Here is a 19,365-nt window from a genome sequence, read left to right as displayed (position 1 = left end):
CACTCAGTCTGACTACAGAGAAGAAGGGTGCTGCAACATCTTGCCCCAGCGTAATTTCGCAATGCTCTCCCTCCGAAGATGACCTTTTTTTACGTCACCTTGCCTGTGACTACCCCTTGTCTTCTTTGGTAAACCAGCGGTGGACAGTGCCCACCTTTTCCCTCTGGTACGAGACTGCTGCTGTCTAAACACTCTATTCCAGCCAGCCCTAACATCTTTCCTCTACGTCTTGTATTATACCCCTTTGTTTGCTGTGCTCAGTTGTTTGTAGCTAATTTTCACTTCTGTGTACATACTGCAAGAGTTACTGGGCAGATACATCTAAACATCATAAGTGCCACAGGATGATGCCAAGAGACAAGGGGGGGGCAAGAGCGGCCGGCGCGAAGGAGCTCGAGTGCCAGCGCCCTCCAGTGGGTCAGTCACTCCGCGGTTCTCGTTTCCATAGAAACGCATAAAACACACCGCCTTTGGCCTACTACCTATGCGTTATCTTTTATCTTTCGTGAGTGTGCCAATGTCCCTACACTGCCCTCTCGTCTTGTCCTATTTTATTCCATCCATGTATTTCACCCCAAGGGCTCTCGCTCTCCGTTCGTGCCCTCCTTCGGGGTTTCTCTCCTCTACCTTGTCCTGCTCCTGCCTCCTTCTCTGCTCCGTTTCTCTCAATTTCTGCTGCGTAGTGTGTCCCCTCCACCTCCCCCCTTGCCTCTACTCTCCAGTATTTTCTGTTACATTCTCTCCTCTTCTGCCGCGATTTCTTCCCACTGATTTACGCTCGCCGTTTCTTCACCTCCTTCCTGTACTGTACCTCTCCTCTTTCAAGGTGTCTTTCACGCCCCCCGTACCTCCCTGCTCACCTCCACCTCTCGAAATGCTGCTTTTCTGTGACACACCTTGAATTACAATCTCGTTTTACTTTCCTTTTCATGTCCTTTCCCTAAATAAAAATACCCCCCCAATCTCCCCATTCCCTTCCACACTTTCTGCCTTCGCTCCTTTTCTCCCAACTCTCCATGAACTTTGACCTTGCCACTACCTCGAGCAGTTCCCTCCTCCGCTTACCTTTCTCTTACCCTACCTGCCTTTTCCTGCTCCATACCCAACACCCCGTCCTCCCCCTTCCTGCTTTTCTATAATAGCCCCCCACGTTGACCTCTGCTTTCACCCCAAGTGGCGCTGCTGTCACCCCTCTATGGCGCCCCTTTACCTCTGCATGCCGCGCCTCCTCTCTTTATACCCTCCTGCTCGCACGGTGCAATCACTGTGCCCCAATTGTTCAAGAGCCTGTGCTTCTCCTCTTCGACCCACTCCCCCCCTTTCTCTGCCCCCCCCCCGCCAGTCTCTGCCCCTCTCCAGACCCCCCTCTCCAGGGCGCTCCTGTCGGCGGGTCCACTGCATTGCTGATTCCCAGGCAGCGCTGAGGAGTTGGGATGGCCGGAGGGGGGAGGGAGGGGGCACGGTCTGAGCCCCTGATCCCGCCCTCACTCCAGGATGGAAGCCGGCACCAGCTCCAGTCCTGCTGCGGGAGAGCCGATGGGCAGGATACAGCTCCGGGGCGCCGCCGCCGGGCAGTGCTGCTGCGCCCGTCCCGAGGCAGGTAAGAGCCAGGCAGAGTCAAGGGCAGGGAGAGGCGCTGCGGGGAGCACGGAGGCATGCGCATAGGACGGAGACTGGGGTAAAGGGACAGCGTGACATTACAGAATCTCTATAGGGGGTCGTCGATTCCAACAAGGCGACTTGGAGTCCATGTGGAACATGCTCATCTTTTATATATTCGTACAGATTGGGGTCTACGGGGCAACAAATTATTAGGGAGAGTTGAGCCAAGGCTCGGCTCTGTCTCGAAGAGCCCTGGAACGAGCCGAGGTTTGAAAATAGGTGGCACGCAAATCATTCCACAAACATCATGTTAGAATATGATAAGATGTCTTTAGAATTCAAAACGTGTATTTGTTTAACCATCAGAAGAGTTTCGCCTTAGTACACCAGATTATGTCTTTGAAACAGAAATTAAATAACCTTGCCTCTAATCAGTCTATAAGGGGCAAAACAGTATAAAGTGACTTGTGCTTTGTGTGGCTCTGGGTGTGTGTGTGTGGCTGGCTCTGGGTGTGTGTGTGTGTGGCTGGCTCTGGGTGTGTGTGTGTGTGTGTGGGGCTGGCTCTGGGTGTGTGTGTGTGTGTGTGTGTGTGGCTGGCTCTGTGTGTGTGTGGTAGTAATTGCTGTCTGCTGAGCTCGTCCGTAGGGTACAATAGGTCTCACATTTGCGAGAGATTAAGCTAATGGCAATGTAAATGACAATGCCATTTATTTATCTGTTTCAAAACCAACACATAAATACATATTTTGTCATTTACAATGCCAATAGCTCAAACTTTTCCAAAGGCGAAACCATTGCATTGTAAATGCTTGTTGGAAAATAGCAGTAGAAGTAGGAACATGGGAGAACCACCCATTGGGTAATGGCAGAGGTAGTGGTTTACTTTGGAGATTAAGTGGGACAGAAACATGCCTTATTTGTTGGATGAAAGACTGATTTTCAGAGTTGCTTAAAATGTGTGTACTTGTCATGGCTGCAGCATTCAATGGCTCGAGATGAATGCGCAGCCAGAACCCCACCAAAGTGGCGATGAAGATAGCAGAAGAACAGGAAACGGGTGTTCTCCATTTTCACACCCATGATTTGGAGCAACATTATCGTTTTGATCAGAGCAGTCCATGTCTCTTGCAAATCAGGAAAAAAAGCAAAAATTCCACCACTTCAAGGAACACTGTCTTCAAACACCATCAATAGTGCCTGACTCCACTCTGAAACTTAAGCAGCGACCTACAATCTTAGGAACCACTCTACCTTCTCAGCTGTACCCAAAACACGTTGCCTCTATCTAGGTTAGCCTAGATTCCACATATTTACATACATGCTTCTTCCTGGTCTGTCTGTCTTGAGACATTTGCGATTCACAATCAATTGACACACAAAAATGTCACATAATTACAAGGAGCACTTTTCACAAGCCTATCAATGGCGGTACTTTCTGCAATTTTTAACAGTTTTTAAACAAAATATACAAAATTGATGAGAAGACATGGAAATGAAATCACATCCACCATTTTCTTAAATAACATGTCGCATCTAAATATTCCAGAACTCATCGGTTCAACATTTCTCATACCGTTTGTTCTTCTTTTATAATACAGTAAGTAAATCTGTACATGTAATCTTCAACTTCAAATTCATTGTAGCATTACAATTTCCATGTAGTGTTATGTGTCCCAATTCATTTCGGGATGGTCCTTCGTCAGGTGAACACTAAAAGTAACAAGAATACATTACATTCCTTACTGTTTCTGAGGTACTGACAGTCCTACTTTTAAATTATACTATAATTCAATGTTAAGGCTTTTCAGGAATATACAGTATTCCGTAAATAAATAGGTGCATCCAAGAAAGAAAAATGTATAACAAGATTCAAGCTTTTCACCAGAGTGAATGTAAACACAAACCACTTAAAAGTGTATGTGAACAGGTTTAACCACAGGCAAATCCGATAACGAAACACCTAATATAATGAATACAGGTCCCCTATAACCCCGAGATGCTTAGTGTTTACATATGATCCATAACAGCTCACCTATCCATGGGAGAAACACATAAATATTAGACTGAAAACAGAAAAAAAACGAAGCCAAAGGGTGAATCAGCGGTGCCGCTCATGAGTAAGCACTTGTTGTGATTACACTTTTTGCCCCAAGTTGGACGGGTATGCCCAGACTTTGGTCCCTTGCTCACTGTGCTACTGGATTCAAGCTAGCCTGGCTGATGAAGGGTGACATACCCCGAAACCGGTCCCAGGATGCTTGTTTCCGGTCCAGGGAGGACCTGGCTTGGCAGTTCGATCTGGACTGTTCCCATGAGGCACAGGGTCAAGACTGATTTGCAAATGGCTGGGTCCAAACTGGGGTGGCGTAGTGGGTAAAAGAACAATGGATTTAACCCAGATCTCTTGACTGGGGGAGACTGTTTGAATCATTCAGCATTCCGTCCATCATTTGTTGCAGTTACACTTTTCGCCCTAAGTGGGACGGGTATGCCCAGACGTGGGTCCCTTGCTCACTGTGCCATAGGATTCAAGCAATCCTGGCTAATGAAGGGTGACATAACCCAAAACCGGTCCCAGGATCCTTGTTTCTGGTCCAGGGAGGACCTGGCTTGGTAGTTCGGTCTTGACTGTTTCCATGAGGCACAGGGTCAAGACTGATTTGCATAACTGCTCGTAGAAACTCAGGAAGTCAGACATATGGCACTGGGTATTTCTGACCATTTCCCGATCTGGGCACATATGGTTCTGGGAGGGTCGGGAGAGTAGCGCCGATTAATCCATGTTTCCTCCGCAATCCTGCTGTCAAAAATACTATCTTGTAGGCAATTACTGTCTACTTTACTGAAAATGAGGATACGGTCCAATCGGCCCAGGTCCTATGGGAGGCGTTAGAGACGGTGATTCGGGGTCGGGCCCTAGTTAGTAATTGCCTTCAAGATTGTCTTTTAGACAGCAGGATTGGGTTAAATCCATCGCTCTATCGTCAGACTACGTAAAGACCGGGTCAAAGACCTGGTCCGGGTGGAGGAGCAGATCCGTCATCTCGAAGACTCAGAGGCTGGTGATCCTTCGCCAGAGGCGCTCCACAATTTGCAACTTAAGCAAGAGGAGTACAGGAGCATTGCCACGGAGATGAGCAAACCACTGGGGAGAGAGAGAAAGTCAGTAGACTTTATGACCTGGGCGATAAAGCGGGGAAATTGTTCGCTTGGCTAGATAAGAAGGAAATGGCGAACAGGCTCGTCCCGGAATTGATGGTCGAAGGGGGGCACACAATAACCGACTCACAAGCAATTGCAAAACTGTTCGCTGACTATTATTGCTCTTTGTACCGATCCACTTCTAGCCTCAATGTTGCAGACACAGAGCAACGCCTCTGAAATATCAGAATGCTGACTCGCGGCTGACGAACGCGACATGCTTGACCGTGCCCTTACAGACGACGAACTGGCACAGGCGATCCGTGGCCTCCACACTGCCAAGGCTTCCGGTCCAAAGGGATTGCTGAAAGAGCTGTACAAACTGAGACTGGACGTTATAGCTCCCCACATGATTAATATGCTCATCGAAAGCTGCGATAATGGACTCCTTCCTTACAATCAAAGTGATGCCACACTGGTGACAATCCACAAGGACGGTAAGCCCCGTACCCTCACATCTTCCTAAAGGCCAATTTCCCTGTTGAATGCCAAACCCCAAATTCTCGCCAAGGTGCTGGCGAACCGCCTGCTACCAGTTATCTGCAACCTCATCCACCCCGACCAGTCAGGCTTTATGCCCCACCGCAATACTGCATTAAATCTGCGGTCGTACATCGCGTTCTGGGCCGACTAGACTCCATCCGAGAGGCTCAGTCGTGGTCTCGTTGGACGCCACAATAGCATTTGCCACACTTGAGTGGTCCTATCTCTTTGTAGTCCTGACCAAGTTGGGCTTCGGACCGGGCTTCATTGGCTGGGTGCAGCTTTTGTATTCGCAATCCCTGGCGCAAGTGGTAGTTAACAAACCGTCTGCAACTTTTGGACTGAGTAGGGGAACCCCGCCAAGGGTGCCCTCATCTCTCCTTTTCGCCCTGTCCCTGGAGCCTCTGGCGGCATGGATCCGTTGGTGTCCCTCAGTTCGAGGACTCCAATGGCTTAGGGCTGGGAAGACCGCATTTCCGCTATGTGGATGACATCCTCCTATTTCTCGCCTCCCTCGGGTCCTCTATATGGGAAGTACTTGATGTCTTCGAGAGGTACTCGGGCTATAGAATAAATTGGAGCAAGTCTTTACTTTACGTCCTTAACGGGGATACTCCATCCTTTCCCTGTGACTGCCCATGCAGGTGGCGAGCGGGGATTTCGATACTTGGGCATATTTATCGCTGCTGAACCTCTGCTCCGTTATGAAAGACACCTACTGCCCCCCTTACTGAGACTCAAACCTGATGTTGAGGTGTGGAGACAGCTCCTGCTCTCGCTCCTGGGAAGGGCGGCGTTATTCAAAAGGATGTCATTGCCCCGTTTTCTGTACGCCCTGCAGAATTCCCTTGATCTGGTCCAGGCCAGTTATTTAAAGAAATAGAAGCCCTGCAGAGAAATTTGCTGTGGGAGGGCAGGCCTCAGATAGCACTCCAAAAATTGATTTGGGTTGATATGATAGAGGTATTTGTCTACCAAACATACGGAGGTATTATTGGACAACGCGCTTGGTGGCTATCAATCATTGTGTATATAAACCTGAGGATGACCCTGCCTACAGGTTGGATAAATGGTTGCTTCCGGGAGGCACATACCATAGAGCACTTTATTCCAGACCTCGCCGTTATCGGCTTACCGGCCCACCAAACACTCGGTGACTGTGTGGCACGCGGTGAGCAAAAGCCTCGGGTGGGATGGGAAACTCTCTCTGGCAACCCCCCATGGGAATAGGAGAAGTCGGGCACTCTCGGCACCACCAAGGGATTCGACAAATGGGATCTTATGGTCTTTCAACCATTGGTGACCTGTGGAGGGGGGGCGAATGGTGTCATTTGAGGACCTGCATTGTAGTCACGATCTTGTTGACTCAGAGCGCTTCTGCTATCTACAAGTCAGACATGCACTGCAATCAAACATTACTTTGGGTACTTCCCTGATGGAAGCCTCGCCGTTAGAGGACAGACTACTGGATGGATACTTACCAGATAGGGTCATATCCTTGACGTATAAGAAGTTGGTAAACAACACACTTGACCCCCGTGCACTCCTGAGACAGTGCTGGGAAAACGATGGGCTTGAGATAGACGATTAGGAGTGTCAGGAGGCCTTGGCCTCCCCTAAGGAAGTCGCCATCTCTTCTAGATTGTCTTGCACAATTAAAGGTCCTACATTGGATTTATATCTCTGGTCAGATACTGGTTAAAATGGGCAAGATGGATGAGGGCGATTGTCGACGTGGCTGTGGACAGATTGGCTCCTTTTTGCATATAATCTGGGAGTGTCCCTTAATTGAATCTTACAGGTCCAGGGTGCTTGAGTGTAGGGGTTGGGTTACAGGGGTGGTCACACGTCCGGAGGCAAAGCAGTGCCTTTTGAATACCTGGGGGCCCATGGACCTCAACAGAAGAGAAAACTGTGGGTCTCTTTGGGCCAAATGATAGCCAAGCGTAACATAGCACAGGCATGGGCGGCAAGGGAACCACCCGGGGTGATCTCCTGCAAAAACGACACGGACTGGTGCATATTTAGGGAAAAAACAGTATATATCTCCCGCGGGTGCCCCCGGAAATGGCCCTCCATCTGGGACTAATGGAACAACTATCGAGGGGGTATCTGTGCCCCCCTCCCCCCACTCCAGACACTGATGACCAACTTGCGCCTTAACATCTTATTGCACTGTTCTGTACCATGTATGGTTGTACCCTTGCTTACCACAAGATTCAAAGCTGATATTTCTGTAATTTCAATGGTGTGTACTGTTGACATTGTTGGTTGTTAATAAAAAGAATAAAAAAAAACTTATTTGCATATGGCTGGGTCCAAACTGGCGTGGCGTAGTGGTTAAAAGAACGATGGATTTCACCCAGATTTCTTGGCTGGGGAAGAATGTTTGAAACCATTCAGCATTCCGTCCATCATTTGTTGCAGTTACACTTTTCTTGTAAATATGGCTTTTCTGTATATGGCTGACATGGCTTTATATTCCTTGAGCGCCTCTGGGTCGTATGATTTGCGCCACTGTCTTTCGTGTTGGTGTAGGGTTTGTTTCTTTCCCCTTAGTTCCTCAGTGAATCAAGGTGCTCCTTGCCCTTGTTCATCACCCTTTCGTTCTGGGCAGGTGCCACCTTATTGATGGCATATCTCAGCCTGTAAGTGAGAGACTCACTCTCCTGATCAAGGTCCTCAGGCTGGAACCTCCTAGGAGAGTTTCCCCTCAAAGCATCCCCTAGACTGCCTGCCTCAATTTTGCTCCACCTTCGTACTACCCTCCATTCCGGGGGTGGGTGGGTGCCTGGGCCGCCTGGCGAGAGGGACCAGGAACCTGATCAGATAGTAGTCTGACCAGCTACAGGGTCTGACATCTGTCAGACTGGCCTGTGGCTGAGTGGTCCAGATAAGATCTAGGGTGTGTCCCTTATCGTGGGTGGGGAGAAGCTGTTGTAGGCCCATTTTGGCCATGGCCTCCTCAAGCTGGCTGGCATGTGACTCTCTGGGCATCTGGTCCCAGTGGTAGTTGAAGTCTCCCACCACCAGGAGTTGTTGGTACCGTGAGCGTAGGTCACTATTTCAGTGAGTAGCTCGTTGAACAGGGGGGTCGAACGGGGAGAGGGGTGCGGGGGGAAAAGGGGGAGGGGCGGTATCCCACCATTATTGTCAGGCACGAGGACATGGGGCTATTTTTGCCCCTAAAAGTTTTGCACCGTCTAGGCTTTCTGCAACAAACCTTTCTAATACTAATTGCTTGCTGTAAAACAGCGCTACACATACCCCCCCTCACACTCCCTCTTTTTCTGTCCTGCCTGTTATGTCATAGGACATCATAGTCCATGGGAAGGGCCGCTAAAATATCTGGACCAGAGCCTCCATCTAGTATTGAGAAGATCTCTAGGTTATGTTTCTGGAGGAATCGTGTATTTAGTACTACTGCCCTTAATCCCGGGAGGTTTTCTATTCCCGCACCCTCAGGGAAATGGGAAAGCGTGGCAGTTCTCACTCATCTCCCATGTTTAGCAAGTATGTTCTCTGACCTCAGTTTGTCTTCCAGCCTGTCCAGGGGGTAATCCCTGTGCTCTAGTACCCACAGCTCCTCTGCTGAGTAGGCCTGGATTTGACTAGGGGTCATGGCCCCGTTCGGACGCGGATTGCCGCAGACTGGCTTGCCTTCAGGGCGCCAGCGGCGTGCCCGCTGCGCGCATCCGCTCCAGCCCGGCTAATGAGCACTCCCTCACCCCAACAATCAGCCCTGCTGTGGTCCCCGCAACCTCTAGACCATGTCGCGGCGGAAGTGAGTGGGTGTTAGTGCCCTGTGTGTCGGCACAAGTAAGTAGGTAAGATGACGGTGAGTGATTATTTTTTTAAATAAATTGTAAGGCATGTGGACACAGATTCAATGTTAAAATAATGTTAAAAACAAATCTTTACCAAGTGTACTCACAAATCACCTGGTGTTAAAATTAGGGGGTTTTCGGGCCTGATATGGACCTTTGCAGAGACGCGCATCACAGCCCTCCGGAACTACCACATTGCCCCAACTGCATGATGCACCTTGGCACTGGCCCTCGCCGACACCACTGGACTCACCATCGTAGCTGTTCTGAACCGACGCATTGCCCCGACTGCACACCGCATCCTCAGCCCTGGACTTCGCATTGCAAGCCCTGTAGATGGGATCCTCGACGACGCAGGCCCTCTCATCACAGCCTCACTGAATCTTAGAACCGGCGCATCGCTTCGACTGTGCAATGTATCTGCGCAGAACTCTGGTGATGTTGGTCAAATGACTTAACAGATTCCCCCTCAGAGGTCCTGTCGGGTACAGCAGTCACCCTCTTTCCAATGTCTCTAAGAATGAGGCTGAAGTGCATGAGCTAAGTCAGGGTTGTGCGGAGGAAAGGTGGTGGTACCTCACTTGACCGCGACCCTGTCCCATATTTCTAGACCGTTTTCGTGGAGGTGGCAATATAGGGGTTTCGAAGCCTCGCGTGCCCGGGAAGCCATGCCGAGTCCCAGAGGGGGGTGTCGGGCCACAGCACGGTCCATGTGAAACCAATGCTTGTCGCCTTCACGTACCACTCACTATGAGAGGTAGCATAGGTGGGAGACCCAGTAGTATTCTAGGAGATGAGGGCATCCCAACCCTCCCCGATCTTGTGTTTTGTCCTTTTGTAAAAAAAATAAAAAATGCAGAAGGCAAATAGATCCTTGACACCGTCCCCCAACACCCCTGGATTTCTATTAAAAAAAAAAAAATATCAGGATCCTTAATTAAAATCAAGTAAAATTGCAGCACCTATGTACTGACTTCATTGTTCTGTAAACTGAAAGTTGTTTTTGAAAGGAAATTGTTATGCATTTATTTTATTTGTATTTTCAATTTAGGTACAATGACGTCGGAAAAGAAATTACTTCAAATCAAGGAGGCTTTTAACTTGGCCCAGAAGCCGCATCAAAATCATGCTAAATTGGTGGTGGCATTGAAACAGACTTACAACAAGGTATCTATGCAGTGTTACACACTTTTTAATAATAATTTTTATTGGTATTTTCACACTTACAACATATTACAAATAACATGTATCATCTCTTCGCGTTTGTTCTCGCAGGGGCCCCTGGCTTTGAGTTTTGGCTGCTGGTTTCTATGGGACTTTCTATTTGAACATATCTGCCTGTGCTTACTTGCCCTTCTGACTTGCAAACATTTGAGATAAAACATGTAGATATTTGCGCTTGTTCCAGGTTCTAAGAGGTACAAACATATAACACATAACATATAGGTATTGGCGCTTATTTTAGGGTTGACCGTCGGCCTGGTGGGGATGCTTGAATCTACTGTCTATCTTATCTCCCTGTCCCGTCACCTACACCAACCTGCCTCAGCCGATCACTTTGTGGGTGTGCCGTCCTGCTAGTACAGACTGATTTTCGTTGTTCATGGGGGTTCGTATGGGTCTAGGAATTTGTCTTGGGTTGCCCACATCCCCCTGTTGGGGTTCTTCCATGGTGCGTTTCTTAGCGCTGTTGTCTGCTCCTCTAAGGTATGTCACCCAGTTCAGCCACCCCTTGAATGTTGCTTTGGCTGTGTCTTTCCATTTGGTGAGCACTGTTTTGGCTGCTGCCGTTAGGAGGAAGTCTAGGAGGTTTCGGTCTTGTTGTGTTGCTATGTCTGCCGTTATGAGTGCAGTGGTGATAGTGGCAAATTCTTTTAGTGTACAGCTTAAGGCCATATTTATGAATGCGAAGACTTTTTTCCAGAATTTTCTAACCTTAATACAGTGGAAGAAAAGGTGCGCCAGGTCCCCCTTTTCTAAGTCACAGGTCCATCAGCGGTCGTTTTTTTTAAGTCCTATCGACGCTAAGCGCGCTGGGGTCCAGTATGTTTGGTGCAGTAGCCAGAATTTTGTCTGGGGAGATGATGTTTTTCGATGGGAACGCCCAGAGGGTGTGTAACTCTTGCTCGGTGAGCGTGGTATCTAGTTGTGCTTCCCAGTAATTGTTTTTCTTGGTGTTAAGCTTGGAGGAGTCAGGTTGGAGAAGTTTGTATGAGTGGGACACCTGGCGGCCCACTTTGTTTAGGTTTTCCATGTATTGAATGATCAAGTGTTTGTGCTTTATTTTTGATTTTGCTATGGCTGTTTTGATTTTGAGGAAGTTGTAGAGTTCTATGTCTGGTAGGTTATGTCGTGTTTTTAGGATGTTAAAAGTGCATGGCTTTCCCTCGTGTTCCAGATGTGCAGGGTATGAGAACCCTAGTCTTTTCCATGATTCTATGTCCAGGGGTTTCCCCCTATATTTAATCTTATGGTTTGCCCAGAGGGCTTCCCAGTTCGAGTTTTTAATGCTGTGGTCAAGTTTCTGGTCTCCCTTAAGTAGCGCGTGTCTCGTGCTTTTTAAATATAGGGTTATTCTTTTGTGCCTACTTGTTGGAGGTGAGGAGAGCTATAGGGTCGGTGTTGTTTAGAATGGCCTTCTCGATGGTGAGCCAGATTGGCGTGTATTTCTGGTTTGGTAGTATCCAGTACATTCCCTGTCTTGCTACCTGAAGTCTGCCACGTTTAGCCCTCTTAGTCTCTTCTCTAGTTTTAGTTTTGGAAGGCTTATTCTAGGTTTTTTGTCTAGCCATATGAGATTGTTTATCATTTGGTCTACCTTGCGGTGGAATTTGTCTGTGAGTGTGAGGGGGAGCATTCCCGCCAGGTAGTTTACCACTGGTGTGATCATCATCTTTATGGTGTCTATTCTCCCCCCACCAAGTGATGAATTTGGGCGACCAGGATTCCAGCAGCCCTTTCATCTTTCCTAGGGTTAGTTTCTCGTTCTGCTCGAGAGTGGTCTTCAGGTTCTTCCCAAATTGGATCCCAAGGTATTTGACGAACTCGGGTTGCCAGGTTAATCCTGAGACGCCTATTACCTCTCTGGTTGTGTGTATGTTGAGTGGCATGCATTCCGATTTGTCTCTGTTTAGTTTGTATCCGGAGTAGATAGCGTACAAACCTATGGTGTCCATAAGGGCTGTGATAGATGTTTCTGGGTCCTCTGTTATTATGAGTATGTTGTCCGCATAGGCTGCAAGTTTGGCTGTGGTATTGTTGATGGCGACTCCCATCATATTTCTATTGGCTAAGATGTCTCTAATCAGGGGCTCGAGTGCTAGTAGGAACAGCGCAGGGGATAGGGGGCAACCTTGTCTCGTTCCCCGTTGAAGGTTGAATTGGTGTGAAGTTGACCCATTTATGGCTATTTGTGCCTTGGGGGTTTTATATAGTGCCATTACTTTCCTCAAGTAGCTTTCTCCCAGGTTGTACGCTCGCATGCTCTCTTCCAGGAAGTGCTAGGACACACTGTCAAAGGCTTTCTCTGCGTCTATCTTGATTGCTACCGCCGGTTTGTCAAATTTGGAGGAGTGTTCGAGAACATGGCAAAGGAGTCTTGTGTTATCATGGAACATACGTGTTTTCAAAAGCCTACTTGTGTGTTGTTAATCAGCTGTGGGATCACGTTGTTTAATCTGGCCACTGAGCATGCGTCGATTTAATGACTTAGATCACTAAAATTCACGATCTTTACCGCACTCATTTTTCTGTGATCGTAATATGTACACCCATACTAACTACCATGACGCGCCCCCTACCTTAAACCAGTTACTGTCTCATGTCTTCACTTTCACCTCTTTATGCTTGGTGAAATGAAATACTTCTCAGCCGATAAACTTCTCCATGTACTATTTCCAACCGACAACGATGTGGATTTTTATTTCTCCAACACTCTGAGATTCTTACCATTCGCGCGTTCTAACTACCTACACCTGCGACATTTTTACTCTGAGAATCCAGATTGTTTTTCAAGGAGGTTCACATACTGTGGGTACCTTAATGTAAATACATTCTTTCCATCCATAGGAGACGATAACTTCATAGAACTGTATTTTTCGCCATGTAACTTTACCACTCAAAGATGGCGAACCCCCTTTTATTTTATTTTTTTATTTTTTTTCTCATGTCACCTTTACTTGGACATCCTCGATGTCTACTTTTTTTTACAAAACGACCCCTCCCATTGGGTCACGTGTCTGTACCGAGAGACGGCGACCGGGAACCATAGGAGGAGGGATACCGAAATACGGGTAAGCGGTTAGACAGACCATGAGTCAATTTCCTTCCTTCACAAATGTACGGTCTGAAACCCACAGAACCGGGCTCTCTTAGAGCTAACTCGTGCTCTTGCTTCTCACCTTTGCAGCGCATCGCCACACAAGAAACGCACCCGTTTCTAGTGAGCTTTCTACTAGACGGATCCCCTCCCGGCTACTGCCTGACACACACCAGAAGTCAGGTATTTCGTTTACTTAAACCTCTTTGGGCACATCAATCCGAGTTGTAATGTGCATCTTTGAAGCACCGCGCTATTACGCGCATATAGCTGTTAGATTCAGTCGTGTTGACTCAACTGTACACGACGAAACACGTGTCGGCTTTGTATGACATTCCTTGAGTCTGGAGAAAATAAACCATCTTCTTGCTGTGACCAAGAACACACCAAAGAATCTGCTTCTGTTTCTTTGAATAACTACCAGTCACTGTACTGTTTGTGTGATACTTTACTGTAGTAGCGAGAGCATAACTGTATATAGTTGTTTAATCTTGTTGCTAGGATTTTGGCATATATCTTGCAGTCTGTGTTGGTAAGTGAGATGGGTCTGTAGTTTTAGGGCCGCTGTGTGTCCTTGCCTTCCTTGGGTATGACTATTATGTTTGCTTCAGTCATGGAATCCGTTACTTCCCCCTCTTTCTCACAGTGGTTAAAGACTTTCTTCATGATTGGGAGGCCGTGTAGCCATCTGGCCCTGAAGCTTTGTTGACTTTCAGGGACTTGACCGCCATTGTAATCTTGTTAGCTTTTATTTCTTGTCCTAGCGACCGGGCCTCCTCGTTTGATATCTTGGGCAGGTTAAGTCTGTCTAGGTAGGCATTGCAGCCCTCCTGGTCTAGAGTTTCATCTCTTTTGTAAAGATCTTGGTAGAATTCCCTGAACGTGCGTAGGCTGTCTTTATGTTGGGTGTGCGTGTTGTTGTCTGTGCCTGTGATGGATGAGATTGTGTGTTGTCTTTGTTTGTGCTTAAGGTATGACGCTAGGATTTTCCTGCCTTGTTTGCCTCGCATAGGTTAATTTGTTTGTATTTTTTTATCCACAGGCCTGCTCGTTCACTCAGTAATCTGTTGAATTCATACTTTTTTCCTGTGAGCTCTTTTAGAATGTCGGCGTTCGTAGTGTCCCCGATGTGTATTGTTTATAGGCGCTTGATGTCTCTTTCCAGTTGGTCTAGGTGTGCTTTTGCTACCCGATCTCGTCTTGCTTTGATTTCTATTAGTGTCCCTCTAACTGTCGCTTTGAGCGCGTCCCACGGGGTTTTGGGGTCTATGTCTGGAGTATCGTTGTCTGTGATGTAGTCCTTGATGGCTTGCTCTACTCTAGCTTTGTCCTCTTGCCATGACTATATTGTTAAACCGCCATCTGCGGGTGGGTTTTTGTTATGACGACCTGCTAGTTGTAGGCTGATGCATGAGTGGTCGGAGATTGTTCTTGCCGCTATTTCTGTGTGTTCTATTAAGTGTATGTGTGAGCCTGAGATGATGATGTAGTCTATTCTGCTGTAGGAGATGTGCTGGTTGGAGTAGAAAGTGTAGTCCCTGGTGTCGCGATGTTGTAGTCGCCAAGGGTCTTTCAAGTTAAATCTATTGCATTTGTTCTTTAAAGTGTTGTGTGAGGTTGGGGGCCGGACATGGGACATCGACTGTCTGTCTAGGGTGTAATCTAGTGCCAGGTTGAAGTCTCCTGCCAGTGCTGTCATGTCATTTGGGGAGTTTTCCTCCAGTCTCTTCGCTATTCCCTCCCAGTATACTGTCATCAGTATTAGGGGCATATGTGTTAGCTACTAGTATGGTTTAGTTGCCTCTCTTCAAGTGTGTTATTAGCAGTCTCCCATCCTCGTCATGTTGTTCGATTTCAATGGTTATCTTTGATTTTCTATTTATCAGTGTGAAAACCCCTCGCTTCTTGCTCAGTGCTGGTGAACAGGCTACCTGTCCTATCCATCTCGCCCTAAGCTTGGTCGCGTCCTCCATGGAGAGTTTGGTTTCTTGTAAAAGTATACCATCTCCTTTGGTCTTTGCTAGGTAGTCAAGTACCTTCTTTCTCTTAACCGGGTGGTTTAGGCCCTTTACGTTGAGGGAGACTATCTTCAGGTCTGCTAGCAGGGCTGTGCTGTTTTGGGGCGTAGCTGTGTTATGTGTCATGGCTTACAGTGTGTGGACTTCGCCCCTTTTTTTCGGTATCTGTGCTGGGTTGCTGGCTGCAACACTTGGACTCTTTTGGCGTAGTGGCGTGTGTCAGGGTAGATGATTGAAGTAGCAAAATCGCACAGGACGGTCTACCAAAAGGCATAACGTGGACACTTGCGTAGACAAGACAATATAGACGTATAGGATAGAACAGACACCCCCCCGAGCTAGAACATCATACTGTAGACGTGCGACGGCAAGATCCCCCCCCCCCCCCTTCCCCGGGAAATGTTGGCTGGCTATAGTGGTTCTACTTTACTTTAGACTATGCTTCTGACACTTAGACACATATTTATCTAGTTAACTGCCCTCTTTGTTGTAAGTAGAAAGGATATACCAGTCATTTAGCCGCTCGTAATTAATTTCTCCCCATTGTACACTGGGCTCGGGCACTCCTCTTTTTGGTTCCGAGGTTCTGACCTCCGTAACCATGTCTTATTGTCTTCGGAGTGCCGGGTTTCAGCTTTTTCTGCTTGGGCGTGTTCATGAGGTAGTGCTTGTTATATTGAGGTATATATGTTGTCCCTTAAAGTTGCTTCATTCAGAACTCCTGTTTAGAGCCATGGACCATGTAGGTTACTCCTGAGTGTCCGTTGCTTTTCTCTCTTTTCTTTGCTCCTTGCAGCTCCTGCCTACTCCGTCGTTATATCAGGTGATGCGCTCCTCTTGCTCGACGACGTCGTTGTAGTCTCCATTTCCTGCTGGACTGGTCCGAGCAGGTATCTTGATAGTTCCATCGGATCTTCAAATGTGTGCGACCTCCCTCTGTTGCTTATTCTAAATTTAGTGGGGCCAACAAAGGAGAACATGATGTTTTCTTTCCTTAATTTGTCGCTCTGGGCTAGAAATCTTATTCTTATGTCTATTGTGGTTTTCGAGTAATCCTGTGTAAGGATTATTTTGTAGCCGTTACATTGTAGGTTTGGGTTTTTCCTTCCTACTCCAAAAATGGCATCTGTGTGGTGTGAGCGTAGTGGTTTGCAGATTATGGGTCTCGGGCCCGCTCTGTTTGTTAGTTTGAAGGCAGACACTCTGCATGCCTTGTCTAGCTCCAAGGGGTTATTGAATTTGAGATTCGTGAGCTTGGGTATAAGGTTTTGTATGGGTGTCATGCACAAGCCTTCTTTTTCCTCCTCTCTTTCTGGTACTCCTAGGATCCTTATATTTCCTTTTCTGCTGCGGTCCTCAAACTCCACTGCTTGTTTTTGGAGGTCTGTTGTCGTCTTAGTGACGATCGCCTTGTTTGAGTGAAGGCCCCCGTCTTCTATATCACTCACCCGCTGCTCCACCACTGTTAGTCTGTTGTTTGCAGCGTGGATGTCTGCTCTGACTGCAGCCAGTTCAAGTTGTATTGCGTCTGTGGTTTGCTTGATTGTTTTGGCTAGGTTGTGGACTTCAGCCAGTTTCTTAAGTATACTATCCAGTGTGCTATTGATGTCAGGTTTGTGTTGGATGGGGGACTCCGCATGTCCTTCTGTTTTTTTTTTTTTTCGGTAGCTGAGAGATTTTGCCTTCACTGCCGGCCATGTTTGTTAGCCCTCACTTTGCTTGGTGAAGCTCAAATCTCCTGCTCCTTCTCTGGGGTGCCTGCTGGTTTGCGTACTCTTGTGGGGGCTCAGCTTGTGGCCCGCCGTCATTGTGATTATGATGCCTGTTTTTGTCTTTTGGTTTCAAGACACTCCCCTTGACCCTCTGTGTTAGCTCTGGCACTCCTGGGGCGTTGGCTTTCTTGTGTGATGGAACACTGCAGGGCGCGTTTACTGCCGACACTATTTCTTATGCTGTAGACCTGTACCGGTATGGTTATGGTGTGGCTCCTTCCGTGACTACCCCTTAGTTTGCGTATGACCTGCAGGGGGGGGGGTTACAGCTTTTCTTTCCTGTTACTCACGTGAGCTTGTCGCTGAGATTAGTCTGTCTAACTTCCTCGTGACTGGACTCTCTTTGACTGGATGGGCCAAACGAACCCCTTGGCAGGCTTGCTGGAGTGCTCCTGCGGTTTGCGCCCTTTGAGAGGCTTCTCCTCCTGCAGTGTATTCCCCTCAGGTGGCGGTCTCCTTATTCTTGATTTTCGATTTCTACTTGATTGGGTCACTCCGCTAGATTTCGCCACGCGTGCTACGGGCGTCCGGGTAGTGCTCGATTTTCGGGCAGTTGCTAGATTGTCTTTGCGAGTGTGCGATTGTGTTGCCCTCTTTATTCATCCCTCGAGCTCGCGTTGGATTTTGTTATCGTTAGCGCTGTGCCTGCCAAGATGTGTCTCCCAAGATGGCGGCCCCCTGTATTTCCTTCGGTTTCGCTTTTGCCTGGGACTTTATTGGGGTTGCTCGGGCTCCAAAATCGTCGGGGGTACCTCGCGCGGGTGGGTTTCACTGACCTCGGTGGTTGGAGACCCACTGGATCTCCGTTCCTTCCTTGGTTGCTGTCGCGCTATTGTATATTATGTAGGACACTCAGATATCAGGCGCCATTTTGGGAATCGTCTTTTCAGTGGTCCCCCTTCTCTGTTTGTTCGCTTTTCCGTCTCTTGTCTTGCTGCTTGTTTGTCGCAGATTGGGCCTGTTTGTTCGTTGGGAGTTCCAATTGTGCGGTCGTTCTGCCCCCTTTCTTTGTCTTCCTAGTCCATGTTGTATTCTGTGGGGGGGTGGCGCTTGGGCTCTTAGCGGTCTATTATCGGCAGGGGGTACCTCACGGGGGGGTCTTGCACTGACCTCGCTGGCTGGAGGCCCTCTAATTCTCTGTTCCTCCTTTGCTTGCTGTTGCGCAGTGTTGTGTATTGTGCGGGTCCCTCAAATAGCGGGCGCCATTTTGGGGATCGCCATTTCTCTTGGGCGTCCTCCTCTAGTAATTTGCTTTTCAGTCTCTTGCTGCTCTTCTTGTTTGTCGCCGGTTAGGGCCGTCTGTTCGCAGGGTATTCCGATTGCTTCTGTGCTAGTTCTTTTCTTCGTTTAGCACGCTGGCATCGCGCTTTAGTCTCGTTTTTTATCCCGGGGTGTAGCGGAGCTCTGGACTCAGGCAGCTCTCCTCATTGCCGTCCAAGCCAGGCCTCAGTGATACACACTTTAACTGGTAGAAAGTAGAATAACCTAAGTTGTGACTGCTGGTCCAGTCACTTTTTCACTTGAAAGCTCTAGTGAAATGGATTCCAGTTATTTCGACAGCTGTAGTACTTGGGTAAACTCTAAAATTAAAAATGGAGCTTCATCTCCTTTAGATTGAGTGCCTGCACTAAAACTAATCTACTTTGCAGTAATGCGATGCACCTGTGGGTACATTTTGTGCAAAGAAAATAGCGCTAAATGCATCAAACACAAACTGCATCAGCTCTCGCTCTGTTTGTTTTCACTTGCGGTAGACATTTTTGACCCTTTTAACCCTGAATTTCACAGGTGGACTCAAGTAAAAAAAATTGCATTACAAGAGTAAGGCGAAATTACACAGATTATTCCAATGTAATAAAAATTTCGCCCTGGCCTAGAATTCATACTATACCCGAATAAGAGATGTGTAGAGAATACCTTACTCTATTTGCGGTAGTGTGGGCGAGCAGTAAGGCTTCATCAGAGGGTAGTGTTAAGCATTTATTGTGCGCACTCGGGCAAGAAATTATGTCACACACTCAGACTGAACTCAGACCTTTTGTTTGTATTAAAAATATTTCTTTAGTTGTATTTTCTGTAAAAGCATCCTCAGGATGGAACTCACTTCCTCGCCCCCTGAGGCAGGAACCCAGCCATCTCCTTT

The 19,365-nt window shown here is 47.7% G+C and overlaps 1 protein-coding gene across 1 annotated transcript in view; it reads left to right on the top strand.

The window, feature by feature from the left end:
- NCAPG (non-SMC condensin I complex subunit G) overlaps positions 1–19,365 on the top strand; it is a 453,174-nt gene that overhangs the window by 8,624 nt on the left and 425,185 nt on the right. The window contains exon 2 of the mRNA XM_078678420.1: positions 10,166–10,281. Within this exon, the coding sequence (XP_078534546.1) occupies positions 10,166–10,281 (116 nt within the window). The remainder of the gene's footprint in view (positions 1–10,165; positions 10,282–19,365) is intronic.

This window comes from Lissotriton helveticus, chromosome 2_2 (genome assembly GCF_964261635.1).
Source record: "Lissotriton helveticus chromosome 2_2, aLisHel1.1, whole genome shotgun sequence".
Classification (NCBI taxonomy): Eukaryota; Metazoa; Chordata; class Amphibia; order Caudata; family Salamandridae; genus Lissotriton; species Lissotriton helveticus.
Note: the sequence above shows the minus strand (reverse complement) of the source record. Positions and strands in the feature narration are given on the sequence as shown.